At 50.9% G+C, this 18174-nt stretch overlaps 2 protein-coding genes across 2 annotated transcripts in view; one reads left to right on the forward strand and one right to left on the reverse strand.

Moving 5' to 3' along the window:
• The first annotated feature begins 5000 nt into the window (after positions 1-5000).
• LOC126574831 (uncharacterized) lies at positions 5001-9199 on the forward strand. Its single transcript, XM_050235221.1, has 3 exons — positions 5001-7193; positions 7647-7946; positions 9131-9199. Exons 1-3 carry the CDS (start codon positions 5001-5003, stop codon positions 9197-9199), a joined length of 2562 nt encoding a protein of 853 aa, XP_050091178.1.
• Positions 9200-14815: 5616 nt separating this feature from the next.
• Positions 14816-18174, reverse strand: part of LOC126574841 (dopamine D2-like receptor) — an 89404-nt gene continuing 86045 nt past the window's right edge. Inside the window, exon 10 of the mRNA XM_050235232.1 lies at positions 14816-15027. Within this exon, the coding sequence (XP_050091189.1) occupies positions 14816-15027 (212 nt within the window). The remainder of the gene's footprint in view (positions 15028-18174) is intronic.

Here is an 18174-nt window from a genome sequence, read left to right on the forward strand (position 1 = left end):
TCATCATCACATGTGGGGAGGGTTTAACTATGGTAATCACAAAACGAAATAATCAGTTTAAACGCCAGAACCGATTCATATCGACCATTAAATATCGATATCCGTTTATTTTCCATGCCTTCCTCCCTCAGCCACACCATCTTTCACCCATTTACTCACCACACAAAACAAACAAACGGTGGGAGCATGGGTTTACCGCGTGAGGAGATGACTCCTGGCCTGGCCCGGTCTCTGGCCCGGTCTCTGGCCCGGCCTCTGCCCTTTACCGTGGCCGTGTTGGCAGTGAGGATTATCTGATGAGGTGGGTTGGGCCGAATTCTGGCCCTCCCCCCACCCCCATCGCCCGGACGGGATTTGCTCATTTCAGTGGGTTATTATCGGATTTTATGAGCCGTATTGCTACGCCGAACCACGCTTGGTTCTTGGCTCGTTCTACCCGCGTGCTGGGCTGGGGCAAAAAATTATGGTCTTCATCGTTATATGAACGGTAGCGGTTGGGGAGCTGGGTGCTGGCTGGCTGGGGATTGGAATTTTTACAAACCGCCCGCCCCTCGCTCTCCGAGCATTTCCTCACCAGAGGCAGTAAATTTAATCGAATCGTGTTTCACTTTTTTTTTCGTGTGTTTTTTTTTGCTCCCGGTCCGTGGCTACTATTTATTCGTGCCGTACCGTGGTGGCGCGTAATGGCTGCGAAATAATGCTCGTTTGTCGGTTCCGGGTGTTTTGCTGGAAGGCTGGAACTAGGCACCGACCGTCATACCGGTTCAGGGTACGTTTGGAACTTCATTTAGTTTCCCACGAGCCGACAATAGCTAGAGCGTGGTTGTTGGAAATTGTTTCACCTTTTTAAGGATCATGGCCAGCGAAACCGCAGCCCGGAATTCATACAATCACTTTCGCCTTCTCTTTTTCTCTCTATTTCATTCATCAACGTAAATGTACGAGGATAACCCGTTTTGCGCGGTAGTAGCACCCCGTGAAGTAAGTGAAGCGTAAAGAGGGAAAAAACAACATTCAATCAGGACGTTTTACGTGCCGGTCGACAATGACTTTCACCATTCAGCTCCTCCTCCCCCGGATACCGGAATCCGATAATCATTATCATGCTTTGGGTTTTGCTTCGTTCGGAGTTTTCTCCTTTCCCCAGTGCACGGAAAATGGAACGAACAAGGGGGTTGGATCAAAGCGCTTCTTAAAACAATCACCTCCCTTGCTCTTTCTCTCTCTCTCTCTCTCTCTCTCTCTCTCCGGCGCTGGATGGAGTGAAAGAAGACAGACAGAAACGGATCGGAAAGAGCACCGACAGACGGTTCTCGCTATACAATCACCCTCATTCGACCCCCCATCCGGTTGATTTATTTTATGAAGTTAATGTTTTATAATGAAGAAAGATGAGTTTCTCTAATAGAGGGACACGGATGCACACCACACCAGTGCTCCTCCCGCTACCGTCGCACAACCCCCCAGTGGGGAAGGAAAACCGTTCGAAACTTATTGGCGGTTTTGATGGGTTTCTCGCTCGCTCACTAGCCACGGCACGGCGCACGACATCGCATGCCATCATGAAGGCTGGCACCATCGGAACGGACGGATCGGAACAAGAAGAGACCCCAGCTGGGGAAGGTCGAGACAGCATGCTATTAGCAGCCGGGCTGTTTGTTTTCTCGCTTTCGTCTTCGCCTTCCTTCTATCTGACATTGGAGCGGTGGTTCAGGGGGTGGTTGTCACCCCAAAGCAAGGCGCTAGTCGTTCTCTCTCTCTCTCTCTCTTCCTATTCTGCCCTTTCCCGTGATCGATCGTGTCAGATTGATGGATTTTTCAATGGCTGTCATTGGAAGGGAATTTATCGTTTAATGACGCGTGCCGGAAAGTTTCATTCTATTTATGAGATGCTGCGCTGCTTGAATGGTGCTGCCGATGGTTGGCTTTTGGTGTTGCGGAATCGCTTTCCGTTCACTCCTCTTTGGAGTGTTGCGATGCGATTTCTATTGATATTCCGCTCAAGATGACGTTAAAATTTATGAACTCGTAAGGAACTGATATTATGCAGCTCCCATTTCCACTGAACCGAAGCCGAACTCGAGTTTGATTCGTGGGATGACTAATGAATATTAACTACGGATTAGCGGGAACGAGTGTCAAAGGCGATCCATTTGAACGGCATTTATTCGTTTGTAAATACAATCGAATCATTTCCGACTGCAGAACTTTAGCTAACTAGTGCTGTGTTCAGTTTATGAGATAAGTAAGGATTGGCTTTGTAAATGCTTTTAAAAACAGCAGTCACAGACCTGACCAAACAGGTCGAATGAAAGGTTACAGGCAATCGGGTCGAGTATGCGGACACGATCAACAACAAAACTTCATTTATCTTAAGCCCGCGGAAAGCGCACCCGGGAACACTTCATCTGCATAATCCATTTTCATGCCGAGCAGCATCGCTGCCACCGCTTGTCACCGGTGCGCTTGGCCGCACCGCACCGAGCGAACAATGCACAATGCATCACTTTGTCCATTAGATTAGGTCACCGCCAGTGCCTTCGGAATTTCGCTTTCAGCATCCAATCCCCGGGGCTACTAGCGGCGTATCCATCGTCCATCCTTTGCTGCTTCGGTATCGATACCACCGGGCAGGCAACGGCAAAACATGACCATCATGGCCATGAGCCATCTTGGCAATGTGCTTTCGCCAAGTTCGTCGCTGCAGCTGCTGGTGGTCGCTAGCGCCAAAGCGTTTACAGCTCGGCGGCAATGATGCAAATGATGTCTGTGCATTTATGTAATTACGAAAGCAATTAAATTCATCGTCGTACGCTGCGTTAGAGGGTGGTAGCTGTGTTGTCTCGCTGGTGCCCGTGCCCGTGCTGTTGGCAGATGGCGTCCAAGCAGACAGCATTCTCTCGGAACAAAAGCCTTTTGCACGGTTCGAGCGCACGACGTTCATCTAACGCTCAACGCGCGGTGCTCAAATTGCACAGCTGGACAAACAAGCATCATTAAGTGAAACTGACTCGCACAATGTCCTTTTTGTCAGCAGGGTTTTGAGGGGACGTAGGGGTTTTGTAGCGAAGCACTGTTTCACTTCTTTACTTCACGCTGGCCAATCAATTGGTTGCCTCTGGACCATGCCAGTGAGCGGGTCGGTATGCGAAAGGATACACCGAGATACTTTGATTAAGTAATATCATCTAGCAGTAATGTACCAGACAGGACCATGGGCCAAGGGTTCGGCCGGTATGGACCTGGTGTAAAGTCAAAGGTTCGCTCGCGTGAGCGCTTTCGATGTAGACGCTGTCGTCGAATAAATTAATTTTCCCTCGTGACAATTTCGACAACCATCAAGTGCCACAACGGACAGAGGCACACAGAGCCAGACGGTGTTGTGTGTTCGTGTGTTTTGGGTGCATCAAAACAAGGGCAACCTCATTATCCAGCTGCCTGCCAGTGACGCTGCTGCGAAAGATAAGAAATCTTTTACGTGCATTGCATTAATCCGATGACGGAAAAACTGTCGTAAAATTTGAACACATGTCCCACCCTTCGAACCACACCGAGAAATCCGGTTTTACGATGCGAAGCTTGGTAGTTCTACGGGCGGGGTGAAGTAAAAAATTTAATCAAACCCAGGAAAAGGAACCGTGGTGGTTGGTTTCGGAGCAGCAGCAAGGGAAAGCGACACGAAGCTCGTTATTGAGTTCATTCCCGCTCACAGTTTTGCTTTCAAAACATATTTTACGTTTCACGAGCCACGAAGAGGCGGTGGTAATAAATCATGCGGATCATGAACTCGCGCGATTGCACAAACATCGTTTACGGTGTGCATCGATGCTACTGGACCAGAATTCTATTGCAGCATCGGCACGATCGGGGCGTTGGCTGATGCGTTGACTGCAGGACTAACGAGCTGCCAGCGATTGGTCAGCAGCAGCAGCAGAGCGAGTATCTCGCGACCATCTTTTGTACTGACTCACAGCCCACAGTGTAACAGCACATCGACTGCTTTGGGGGAAAGTTTTTCCAGGGCAAAAAGCGTATTTCCAGACGCCTGATTCCTGATTCCCGATTTCTCGAGTTTCCTCTTCCTCGCCGGTTCGTCGGTGGTGTTTGTGGTTTGTGGCACATTACGCGTACCGCCTGTCGGAAGTTGTAGATATCGGGCAGCGAGGCGCAAGGAAGTAATGTGCTGTACGTGCCCGAAGTAACGGATATAACTGTAACCGAAGCGGACACACAGTGCAGCGAAGACGGGCTCGGGTTCGAAGAACCAATGGTCCGAAGGATGCCAGTCAGAAATTGAATAACACCCGCCAGACGCTGGCTTTGTGGAAAGGCTCCAGGGTGGGGAAACGGATTGTGTCGACTGTTGTCGGGCGCAACGCATTGAAGGGGGGGCAATCTTATTATAGCGCAGTTGCTATAATTGTCAACTGAAAACGGCGATGACAACAGATGAATGAATAAAAGCGCGGGTTTCCTCGCAGCGGCCTTTTTAAGTGCCAAGCTGAACGAGAGGAAGCACGCTTTTTTAGCACTTACGCTCAAAAAACCGCAGCCTCGACTTCTTTCTAGAATTTGGATTGCGTCCGAAATTCTTGCCGACGTGGCATCGGCAATACTAAAAAAGCTTGCATCGAAAACCGTCTCCCGACGAGACGATTTTGTGATAATTTGGAAGTTCGTTCGCGCGATAGCGGTTCACCGCGTCTAAGGATCAGCACCTTTGACGGAAACCGCGCGACGAAGAAAGTGAAGAAACAGTTATCATCGTTTGGGCAACGACTTTCGTGCGCGCGTTAGTGCACCAGTAGTGAGGAACTGCGCCTCACCCAGTGAACATTCGCAAAAGTGATCATTCGTTGTAAACATTCTGCGTTCTTGTAATCCGCGCGCGACAAGACTCGAAAGGTGAAAAGATGTCGCGTCCAGGCACGCCATCGCGACGCAGTGAGAGTGGCGCCGGTCATCGAGAAGCAAATGAACCCTGTGACCCTTGGAGGCCAATGGCCTTTGATGACGCGCCATCGACATCGCGCGCGGGTGATGAGACGCGCGAAGCGAGTGAGGTGTTACGGGAAATCGCGCGCATGCGTCGCGAGCTCGAGGAGCAGCGCAACAAAACTCAAAATGCGCCTCGTCCGCACCCGGAAGCGGGAACATCGACCGCGCGTCCCGCGCAGCCAGCTTCGTCGGGCATGCTAAGAGAGCTCGAGGATCTACGACGCATGCTGCAGGAGCAAGAAAGGACCAACCAGCGTCTTCTCCAAAGCGGTATCGACGAGCGGCGCGTGAGGTCATCGACCAGGCATGCATCCGCCTGGGACGAATGGGGCGATCTCAGCCGAAGCCAGGTCGCTGCTCGGCATGTGGCGGCGGGAAAGTTGCCAAAATTCTCCGGGAACCCCGAGGACTGGGGAAACTTCAAATCGCGGTTCGAGACGTCGACGAGGATGTGCGGCTACTCGGACGACGAGAACACGATTCGGCTTCAGGAAAGTTTATCGGGCCGTGCACTGAAAGCTGTACAATGTCGGCTGTACAACCCCGAAAATGTTCGTGAAGTGATGGAAACGTTGGAAAGGATGTTTGGTCAACCGGAGACGATCATAGGTAACATCATCCGGCAAATAAGACAGGCTCCGGCGCCCAAGTTGGACCGTCTCCAGTCCGTGATCGACTACGGTATCGCCGTAGAAGAGTTGTGCGCGACCGTAAAGAACAGCGGATTGCACGAGTACACCTATAACGCTACACTGCTGCAGGAACTAGTGGATCGCCTGCCACCAACGCTTCGCCTTGAGTGGGGTCGACGCAAGATGACACTACCACACTCTGGCTCACTAAAACACTTCGGAGTCTGGATGAAGGAAACCACGGATGCCGCCATTGCCGTTACCCCGCCAGTGCAAGCGGCGAACGGACGAGTGTTTGCTCACCATGAGCCGAACGACGACGATGACGGGCACTCAGACAGATGCCCGATGTGCGAGAAGCCCTCCTGTGAGAAAGGGCCTAGATGCGACGCGTTCATATCCAAAAACATCAACGACCGCTGGAACCTTGTACGCCTGCATAAGCTCTGCAGAACTTGTTTGCACAAGCACAACGGCAAATGCCGTAAGGACGACAAATGCACTGTCGACGACTGTGGTCGATTTCACCACACTTTACTTCACGACACCAGCGGTAAAGCGAACGCGCCCGTTCACACCCACACTAGCGATCCGGACACATTACTGCGTTACGCGCCGGTCATTCTGCACGGGCAGAACGGAGCCACCGTACGAACGTATGCGTTGCTGGATGAGGGTTCATCGGTCACGTTGATGGATCGTTCGTTGATCGATGAATTAATGTTGCACGGACAACCCAGTCCACTGTGCCTTAGCTGGACCGGGGACCTGTCGCGCAACGAAGATGATTCCGTAACGGTAACGGTTGGAATTTCTGGCTCAAGCGAGAACGCAAAGGTGTACGAAATACGACGAGCCCGCACCGTCAAGAAACTGAGCTTGCAAGAGCAAACCCTCGAAGCGGCAGTGCTGAGCAACGACTATGAGCACCTCAGCGACGTGAAGGCGGAAAGTTACGATAACGCACGTCCCCGGATTCTGATCGGGATGGATAACTATCATCTCACTTATCCGCTCAAGGTTGCAGAAGGGAGAGTGGGCGAACCGATCGCCACCAAAACCCGTCTTGGGTGGGTCATCGGTGGCAGCCGTGAGTGCGTACTACCATCCGAAGCGCCATTAGCAAGCAACGTACACAACTGCCGCTGTGAGGAGTTCACCATTGCAGCCGACGACGCTATTCGGAGATGCTTCACGGCGTTAGATGATTGCTACCAGCCGAAGGAGAAGTTGATCTCCTCAGAGAACGCGAGGGCTCTGGCCATCCTGCAGTCATCCACGAAACTGAACGACACTCGATTCGAAACTGCCCTGCTGTGGCGGTCTGACGACGTAAAATTACCCAACAATCGCGAGATGGCGATCAAAAGGCTCGAGTGCCTAGAACGAAGGATGCAGCGAGACCCCCGGCTAGGTGAAGCAGTTAAGGAAAAGATCAGGGACTATCTAGCGAAGGGCTACGTGCGCAAGTGCACCCTCGAGGAGTTGCGCACGAAGGAACCGCTCCCTCGAAAATGGTTCCTTCCAATTTTCACCGTCACCAATCCCAACAAGCCGGGAAAAGTGAGGCTCGTGTGGGACGCTGCCGCGGCGGTGAGAGGAGTTTCATTGAACTCGAAACTCTTGACAGGTCCGGATCTCTTGTGTTCTCTGCCAGCCGTACTATATAAGTTTCGAGAGAACCTAGTGGCCGTCGCCGTAGACATCAAGGAAATGTACCATCAAGTGGTTATCGCAAAGGATGATGAACAAAGCCAACGCTTCTTGTGGAGATGGGGGAACCAGTCCGCCCCTCCAGAAGAGTATGTAATGACCCGCATGACTTTCGGGGCCAGCTGTTCCCCATCGTGCGCGCAATACGTAAAAAATCTGAATGCAGAAAGGTTCGCGGAAAGATTTCCGGAAGCAGTAAGGTGCATCAAGGAGCAGCACTATGTGGACGACATGCTGGCCAGTACGGACTGCGAGCGCGAAGCAATAACCCTGGCAAAACAAGTCGAACACATACACCAACAGGGAGGCTTTCAGCTACACAACTGGCTATCGAACTCCGCTGCCTTTATGTCCGCATTCGACAAAGACTCTGGCACAGCACAACGAAAGGCAATCGACGGGAGCCAGCACTCGAGTACGGACAAGATCCTCGGCATGTGGTGGGACCGAGACACCGACACCTTCGGGTTCAAACTAAACAGTCGCCGAAAAGAGGAGATGCTGAGAGTACAAAAGCAACCCACGAAGCGGCAGCTGCTCAGCATTCTGATGAGCCTATTTGATCCCCTCGGTCTCATCGCTGGATATCTGCTCTACCTGAAGGTCCTGTTGCAAGACGTGTGGCGAGCCGGCACAGGATGGGACGAACCCATCCCGACCCAGCTGCAATCCCGGTGGGAGAGATGGCGCGATGGACTTCCGGCGATCGAAAAACTCAGAATCCCGCGGTGCTATCGTCTCCACCCACATTCTGCATATCTGAACACGCAACTACACATCTTTGTCGACGCCGGGCAAGACGGGTACGCGGCAGTCGCATACTTGCGATTCCGTCACGAAAACAAAGTGGAAATATCGCTCATCGGAGCCAAGGCGAAAGTGGCGCCGTTAAAATACGTGTCGGTGCCTAGGCTCGAGCTCCAGGCAGCCGTGCTCGGTGCCAGATTAGCCAAGTCGATCGTAGACGGCCACCGCGTCTCCGTGGACAGTGAATATCTGTGGACAGACTCTCGAGACGTGATGTGCTGGCTCCACGCGGACCATCGCAGATACAGCGCCTTCGTCGCACCCCGCATCGCAGAAGTGCTGGAACTGACCGCCATCGGAAACTGGCGATGGGTTCCGACAAAGTTGAACGTGGCTGACGAATGTACCAAATGGAGCAACCTGGAGCAACACCTCCAGATGGACCGGTGGCTAGGCGGACCCAACTTCCTACGTGAAGAGGAAGGAGAGTGGCCAACAGCAGAACTCCCAAAAACAGCCACCAGCGAGGAGATGAAGAGGAGTGTGACTACACACGTTACACGAGCGCCGATAGTGCAGTGGGAGCGGTTCTCCAGATGGTCGCGGCTGTTACGGACGGTGGCCTACGTACGACGGTTCGTGCGCAATGCGAGAAGGCCTCCGCAACGCTCTACCGGGCCTCTGACTTCGGACGAACTGAAAGAGGCAGAAGCCTTAGTACTTAGAGAGGTGCAAAGGCAAACTTACCCGGAGGCCAGCATCCAAGCCAACGCAAACGCCGTGAACATAATCGCAAAAAGAGGCAGCCCGCTGCATAAACGGAAACCGTATATGGACGAAGACGGTTTAATTAGAATGCGAGGTAGAATCGACGAGTGTTCGTTTGCGGATCCGGCAATGAAAAGGCCGATAATATTACCGAAAGATGGGACCGTGGTAGAGCTCATCGTAGCCGATTATCATCGAAAGTTCCACCACACGAACCACGAAACGGTCGTAAACGAGCTACGACTAAAGTACGACATACCCGCCTTACGCAGAGCCGTACGCCGCGTTCGCAACAACTGCGCATACTGCATACTGAAATCAAGAATGCCCGAAAACCCTGAGATGGCGCCCCTACCCGCGGCACGATTAGCGGCCTACGAACGACCATTCACTTTCACCGGTATCGATTACTTTGGGCCGTTCACAGTAACGACGGGCCGCAACAGAACGGAAAAACGATGGGGCGTACTCTTCACGTGCCTCACGATAAGAGCTATACACATCGAAGTAACAGCATCACTGTCGACCGACGCCTGCATAATGGCACTACGAAGTTTTACCGCGCGGAGAGGCACACCGAACGAGATCTACAGCGACAGGGGAACAAACTTCACTGGTGCCAGCAAGGAACTCGCAGCGGCCGCTAAACAAGTTGATAGAAGTGCGTTGATCGCGGAAACCAACCTGCCAAATACGACCTGGCATTTTAACCCTCCTGCCGCTCCTCACTTCGGCGGGGCGTGGGAGAGAATGATAGGAACGGTCAAACGAGTGTTAAGCAAAATCGAATTCGACCGGCTACCTACCGATGCAGTCCTGCGCAACGTGTTGATCGAAGCTGAAGGAATGATCAACATGCGGCCACTAACACACGTGCCGCTAGATCGCGACGACGAAGCCCCACTAACACCGAACCATTTTCTCCTGGGATCTTCCTCCGGAGTGAAACCTCTCGTACTGCCAGGCGAAGCCCCACCGAACCTAAAAAACACGTGGAAAACGGCGCAGCAAGCCAGCAACAGAATCTGGGCGCGATGGATAAAAACGTACCTGCCGACTATTAGAAAGCCGTCGAAATGGTTCGATGGCGTTCGCCCAATGGAGGTTGGCAATATCGTGCTAATTGTAGACGAAAACCATCCGAGAAACTGCTGGCCGCGTGGAATCGTGGTAGAAGTTTCGACGTCAAAGGATGGAACGGTGCGCAGGGCCACGGTGACAACAGCAAAAGGAACTCGTCTAGAGCGACCAGTTTCGAAACTCGTCACACTTACCGTTGCGCATCAGGATGTGCAGCAGCCGCAACAGTCGGACGACTGAGCGCCAGCGGCACCGGGGGGACTGTCGACTGTTGTCGGGCGCAACGCATTGAAGGGGGGGCAATCTTATTATAGCGCAGTTGCTATAATTGTCAACTGAAAACGGCGATGACAACAGATGAATGAATAAAAGCGCGGGTTTCCTCGCAGCGGCCTTTTTAAGTGCCAAGCTGAACGAGAGGAAGCACGCTTTTTTAGCACTTACGCTCAAAAAACCGCAGCCTCGACTTCTTTCTAGAATTTGGATTGCGTCCGAAATTCTTGCCGACGTGGCATCGGCAATAGATTGTGTTGATCGGATGGAGAAGTTGGATGAAAAGTTTTCTTTCATTCCTTCAGCTGGCGTTTCGGCTTTTGTGTCACCAATGTCCCCGTTTTCGCTTCCCCCTTTTTTATGTTTCATTTTGTGTCACGTTCTACTACAACTCGACTCCTTTCTGTTCGCATTTCTTTGGAAGAAAGATGAAGCAGCAGAAGAAAATATGGATGAAGAAGCTGAAAACCATGAAGAGAAAGGGAGAGAAATGGAGGGACCGGACGGACGAAACGCTGACAGGTGATTAATGCGTTCAGAAATTAAAATCCCTTTCGTAAACTTTTTTCGCGCGACCGTCCCGTTGGTTTGGAAAGTGTTGCCGCGGAGCATCGGAACGTCCCTGCTGACAAGGGTTGAATGTGTGTTGGAGTTGGTGTAGAGTTTCTCTCTCTCTCTCTCTCTCTCTCTCTCTCTCTCTCTCTCTCTCTTTCCATGGTGTGGACATCCCAATGGATCTGGAAGCTGGCGGAACACCCGGACCACCAGGAAAAGACGGGAAACACAAAACCAACATCGCCCATTACTCTTATCCTTTTTGGAGCAAAAGGACTAGCGCTCGCAGCAAAATGGTTGATTTGTCAATTCCTCTAAACACAACGACCACCAGTGTCCGGGTCCGACCAGCGGCGAGAGACAAATTAATTTACCCACCAACGAAAACAGCGAAAGGTCACGCACTTTCACGACTTTTGGCGGCGAACAAAGGCCTACACCCGCTCACCGAAAAAATCAACTCAATCGATGGGGCGAAGTTGATTGGAAGTAACTTTTTGGGATGCTGTTGGGTTGCGGTTACTGCGGTTGTTGTTGTTGGGTTCCGTTTGAGATCGAATATCTCGAGATCGAGCGGAATGCGATGGATGAAACGAACAATGTCACTGTGGGCGATGGAAGGACCGTTCCTTCATCACGATTTTCACGCGTGATTCTTTTGGGCTATGAGCCACGGCCTGTGGTTATCAGATCGGGACGGAAACAAGCATTAAGCAAACGGAGGGCACTAATTGAAAGGAATTTTGACCGACCTTGACCATGCCACGTAGCTTTTTGGTGGGAGAGGCCAGGCCGCCATTGTTTTACTGTCAAAGTATTCCAAATTGTGTGTCAAACGAGATGAAAGCGATTAAAGGCTTCTGCTAACCGACCGCGTAACGCTGCGTACGTTGCGGAGCGTAGTGCTGCGGAGAAATGTATGAATTTACGTACGCTCCGCAACGTACGCAGCGTTACGTGCTCGGTTTGCAGACGGCTTAAATGTTTCAATTTCAGCGTAAAAAACAGAAATTAGTAATCGAAGGGGTCCAAAGGCTTTGCTTTCCATTAGACTGAACTTTCTGTTGACGAAGGTGTTCGAGAGGAAAATAGATTTAGCATGTCTTTCACGCCTTTTCCTATTTGTATTCATCATTTCAACGTCGTGCAGCGTTCTTCTTAAATTGCTATATAGGGGGGGACAGTCTTGTAACGTAGTTAACATTTTAACAATAAACTATCGGAGCAAGTGATAAACGTAAACAACTGGCCAACCGGTGGCCTCGCGCGCTATAACGTAACCGAAACCCCCGCCGTGGATCACTAACTCGACTAAAGGAGACTTAAAGTGGGTGTGAGAACCATGACCACCCCACTCACCTTGCTACCCCCCTTGGAACTGGCCACCGGCCAATACCGAGCGTGAGATTCGTCGTTTTTGCTTTTGTTTTGGTTTTTTTTTTGTGAAAAATTTGTACTGAGCATATAAAAGGGGCGCACTTACAGTGAGCGAGACACGCTTGCATGTGTGCCCGACCACGGCACACATACACATCCACACATACCACATCTCAACTCGCTCAACAAACGCGCGATGCCAAAAGAAGGAAGTTTCGGTTTTGAAGGAAGAGATTCCTGATTTGACCGAGTGCCAGCAGCATGACCTTGCTTTTCCTTTTGAAAACTATCTGCTTAACGAGTCCCGATCATGGCGAGGGAGTTGGTTTGCACAAAAAAAAAAGAACGAAAACAATCACCCTCCACTCGGGGGATTCACGATCCTGATCGTGATCGCTTTGTAGTAATTTGATTTTACTGACTATTTACATTTACACATAAATCGGCAACGGAATCCGGAATGGGGGTAGGGAGGGAGTGAGGGAAGCACCTCGCCGCCTCACACGCCCACCTCCCAGCTCCCAGCGGATTGCCTGCCCGTTGCCGCCCTAAACACTAATCTCAATTTTTTGTCTTTCACTTTGCGGTTGGTTGGTTGGAGATGCACTTCTCCGTGCTTCTGGGTGTGTATTTGTGTCTATTGGAAGCAGAAGCATTCGCCATTCGCACTTGACTTGAGGGAAGGACAGATGGAACCTACGGTGCGATGTTTTTTTTTTCTTCTTCATTGTTTTCGAAAAAGGAGGTGGATCGCTAAGGATTAGAACACACTCGTTGTCGTGTTGTCGTCTAGTGCTAGGAAGATGTCCAGTGCTGCGCTGCCCACCGTGCCCACGGTGCTACGATATGTACACCACTCGCGCCACTGTAACGCGCCGGTTCCGTTTCTGTTCCTGAAGTTGATAAAACACGCCCGACCCGGCTGCTGCTTCTACTACTGCTACTCCACGTAACCACTATCGCGCTCTACTAGATCAGCTACTTATTATCGGAAAAAAAGCAACGACAAGCTGCAGTTGCAGAGTTGACCTTAGGGGACGTCTGTTGAGCGTCCGTTCCCTGTCCGGAAACGTTCCTGTCCTTCCAAAATACCGACTGCTCACTACTACTGAGTTCCGTTACGTTTGGTTCCGTTTGAGTCGAGTTTGTTTGATTTTTTTGTTATTGTTGCTGGCTGGTTTGTCCTAGATAGCTTCTCTTTCTACCTTTTTTTGTTTTCATCCCACTGCGATACTGCTGCCACTGCATCTGCACTTCTACCAGGATCGGATCGTGGTGTTGTTCTTCTTTTTGTCTATTGTTAATTTACTGTACACGTGTCTACGAGTCCGCCTGTGTGTTTGGGAATGAAAATGATAAATTGCCAGCTACCATCACAACTGTGGTTTGCTGTGCTTTCAGTTGGTCAACCTCACGAGTACGAGTTGGTCCGGATCGATCGAACTTTTCCATTTTAGCAGCACAGAACCGAACCAAAAGGGACCAGGAAACTGTGTCCGGGTGGGCGTGTAAAATGATTTGTTTTCCTGTCACACCCCCCACGTGGTGCTGCTGCTGCCGCCGAGCTTGACCAACATATCGACAAACCAACAACAATCGCTGGTCAGTAGGGAATCTAATTATTTTTCCACCTTTTCCAACCCCGCTACCGGCCGATTGGATCGATCGAACTGGCATTCTGGTTGGTACGCCACATCGCAAGGAATCCAAAGGATGCGATGCAGAAAATGTCAATGCCGATGCTCGAATGTCTGGGCGGTGAATGCGTTATGGTACCAGCTCCAGGTTGGAGCTCCGGTAACATTCCGGTTTCAGTACCAGTTTCCGCTTCCGGGCCGTGTCCAGAGAGGGATCCTTGCGGTTAGGGGCGATGAGAGATGAACCAGTTGGTCTCAATAGATCGACTTCTCCACCGGGAGACAGAGAGCAGAGAGTGGGAGCGTGAAGTGAAGGATTTATGGCCGTCTCCGTGCACAGCCGGGCCGGATGAGGTGTCGATATGTTTTCCGACCTGAAAGTGCACCGTATGCTGCCCGCGATTGGTTGCAGTGGCCCAAGGATATGTGGGAGTCCTCAGCACGGTGGCCCGGATGGATGGATGGATGGATGGATGGATGGAACTGCACGGCAGCCAATTGTTTGCTCAGCTCAGCCCACCTCAGTCTCTAAACCTCCACCGGCGACCGGTCCGGGTTGCTGTTTTCCGTCGCACGACGATGGTTAGCGGCAAATAAATAAAACGTTTCCCTACCTGACACTGGGATGGCGTGGCTACCGGTGGCCGGATCGTCACTGGATACGGATCGTTGGTTTGTTGGCGACACGCCACCAGCTGGTGCAGCTGGCGATGATGGTGGTGGTGGGTTGTGAGTGTTGTCGAGAGGCGGATGGCGGTCACCGCACGTCTGCATCTCGACGATGATTTCCGGCTAGCTCCACGTGACGGTGCGGCGTGTGTGCTGCTGCTGTTGCCGTGAAGTGCTGCTGGTCGGTGCTGGCCGCGAAGGACCGGTCTCACTGCATCCGTTGGCCCTTGCCGGTGCTGGAATGGAGCTGGGTCGGGCCGGTTGATGGTGCCGGCCAGCCACCGCACAGCGGACGTCGCCGGCATCGGCCTCCGTTTCACCGTCCAGCTCGTCCCGGTCCCGGGCCCCCGGACCGATGCGTCCCACTCACTCGATGTTCATGATCTTCTTGAACGCCTTGCGGAACTCCGGGTTGAAGATGGTGTAGATGACGGGATTGACGAAGCTGTTCATGTAGCCGAGCCAGGTGGTAAGGTTGAAGATCGTCACACCCGGCCGGCAGTCTTTGTTCAGCTTCGCGCACATCGCATCCATGATGTTGCAGGTGAAGAACGGCACCCAGCAGAATAGGAACACACCTACGGCGGGGAAAAAAAATGGGTAGGTTATTATCAAATTATTGCACATTGATCTCGAACCGAAAAAACACTTCCGAACATCAGAACAACTCCCGTGAAAACCCCTGGAAATAACTAGCAAAGCCTACTCTGAGGATGAGCGTTGTTCTGCGTTTCCAACCAGCAACCGTGAATCACTTCCAACGTCACGTCACTTCAAAAGCCATCAGGTAATCGTCAATCGAAGCGTGCCACGTGTCCCAAGCGACCTTTCGCAGAAAATGATGTTTCGGGCCCGGTAAAAATCTGCCGGAAAGGACTCTCAGCCCCCCACGACTGTCACTTGCCACTCGCACTCGCTGGACACAAGGTTTAAGTCACGCTCACCCGATGGTATGCTTTTGACAATCTTTCTAATCCTCGTAACCCCCCGAATTGACACCGGATCGGGCTTAGCGAGAGGATTCGGAGGGTAAAACGGTTGACAAGTCGCCGGGCGACAGCTTTTTGACCATTTTAGACACGCTCCGGTGCGGCGATGGTAATCCTTTTGCCGTGTAAAGTTTCGAGTGCCAGCGCCCGGGGCGGACCGATAGTTGATCGATGACCACGATGCCCGTTTATGAAATGTGAAGCAAAGAATTTAGACAAAAACGGCCTAAAGGGATCCAATGGCAGAGGAGAGCACGAGTTTCGAGTGGTTCCCGTGAATTTGTCGTGGAGAGTGGAACGTGAGAATATTCTGCTTCGTTGTTCTGCCTGACTGGAAGGTGCCTGAAACCGTCGCGGAGGGACGGCCATGACAGCCTGTTGACGGATTTTGGCGAAAAATATGATGCGCATAAACAATTTAACGCCCTGGTCGCTGAGGGTACTGCTCCGTTCTACTTCTGAGGACAGGGCACGCCCCGGAGGGATACAAGGTTGTGAAGTTGTTTTGCTGCAAAATGCTGCGCACCGGGAATCCCAACAGGACGGGGGATGAGGATGAAACTTCACAATTCCCCTGCGGTTGTCTGCAACATAGCGAGCATAAAGTTGTTTTTTTTTCCTCTTTCAAAATTATGTCACACAGGAACGCTGATAGTGCGACATGGGCCTTATTTGCTAAGCGAATCGCCAATCAAAAGCAAACCGACGACGTCGCCCTCCGTCGCCGTCATCCTCGCGGGCCACGGGAATGGAACGGACATCAGCCACTGCGGTCCCCAGCCACCGGTTTACCGCTCGGCGTGACTCAAACAATTGAATAATTATTCACTTCACGTCGCGCCGGGGACAGGAAAAAGCAGTGATCGGCAAACGGAAACACCGGGTGTGGCCATGCCGGCTGCTGTCGAGGGCGAGCTACACAAAAAACGAAACCAGAGTCCCAGGGATCCCGCAGCTCTCTCCTACTCTTCCTCTCTGGTTGCCATGCGGAACGTGTCGACATAACTTTCCATTTGGCAGTTGGTGCACGTTTTAATTTTTATTTGTCGCATGATTGCATGGCGGCCGCGTGAGGCGACCTTTGTGAGCAGCGGATAGAGTGGGTTGGCTGTGATGAAGTGTTTTACGGCCACTAGAAATGGGGGAAAACTTGAACAAAAACAAAAAAAAACCTGGAAAGGACTACGAATCGTTACGATTTGACGTGGGAACGCTACAATCTAGTTGTCGAGGACGTCGAGTAGAGCTTGGGGTGTTATGCTGCCGGGACAAAATAAGCCATGCCATCTAGCGGTGTTTGTTTATCAGATTTTTCCTTTCTTTTTTATGAGACGTTATACATCAAGTTATGAGCGTTGTTGACATTGGGTGCATAGTTTTAGGATGGTTTTATTTGGATGAATTTCTGTTACCTCAAAAGTTGGTGTATTTATTAGTGATACCCTCATCTGTTTTTTTTTAGTATAAACCTAAGATGAAGCATCAAATCTATGTTTCCTGTATGACGATACGTCGAGATTGCAAAAAATAATACGACATCATTATGTAGCACTGAAGGAAAACGAAGACCAAGAGTATTGTTTTTAGTTACCCGATTAAAATGTATTATCTGCAAAATGAGCTTTTATTAACTTTTTGACATTTCCTCAGGATTCTTATGATGCTCTCTTCTGAACCTTAAAAAAAAGGAAATCAAATCATTGTAAAGCAACCGTCTTTTTAATGATCTCTTCCTCTGTCTTCTTTCCCTTATCATTTAAAATGAGATTAATTTGAAAAAATATGTGTTTTATTTGTTTTCCCGAGCCGAATCCATGAAGCGCTAACGCCAAAAAACACACAATCAACGGTAGATGAATCAGCTTAAAAGAATCAAATTTGTCCAAAATTGTTCCGGCTGTTCAGCCTCTGACACCACCGTTCGTTACCAGAGCGATTGCTCCATGACGGAGCAAAACGGGAAGTTTGTCCATTCAACGGCTGTGGGTCGCAGTTGTAGGAAGCAACTGCGCGAAAATATGAACAGCATACCACCGGCAGCACTAAGCCAAACCGTTCATAAGGTAATCTGGCCGTACCGTAAGTCTCGCTTTTGCGTTCCGAGCATTGAAATTCACATTCCGGCGGAGGTGGGCTATTGTTTCTAACGCAACACGGCTTGAGATTGCTTTTGTTGAAAGTTGGCGCCCTCCCGTCCACGGTGGAGGACATTGTTCAATGGCCACCCGGCCATCAGGCATACGTCCACGGTGACGAAGGTGATAAACAACTTCTTCCAAGCGTGCCAAGCGATCCAAAGCTACCGGCCACTGACACCGGCGTGGCACCGCTTCGCTTGGGAAGCGGAAGAGATAGAAAAGTTTCTGCGAGTATTTTTCCGGTCTCATCGCGATGTTGTGGTTTCGCTTTTTGGTGTTGGCCCGTTTTGTTTCTAGACTCAGAATTACACACGGGGTTTCCCGTTTTTGCGTAGGGGGTAATCTGCATTTGTGATGGGTGTTTATGGTTACATTCTAAATTTGCCATTTTGCCGGCTTGAAACCGAGTCCGGAAAAGTCTCAGGTGACAAAGTTTCTTCAAAACAGCATGGGTAAAACTGTGTGAAGGCATCAGTGGAAGGTGAATAAAAATGCCATTTGGAAATACAGTTGGAACTTGAGTGAAGTACCTTTTTGGAGTTGGTCTTCACAAAACGCTAAGATGTTTGCATGTGATCAAGACAAAAGGGATGTATGA

This window comes from Anopheles aquasalis, chromosome 2 (genome assembly GCF_943734665.1).
Source record: "Anopheles aquasalis chromosome 2, idAnoAquaMG_Q_19, whole genome shotgun sequence".
Classification (NCBI taxonomy): Eukaryota; Metazoa; Arthropoda; class Insecta; order Diptera; family Culicidae; genus Anopheles; species Anopheles aquasalis.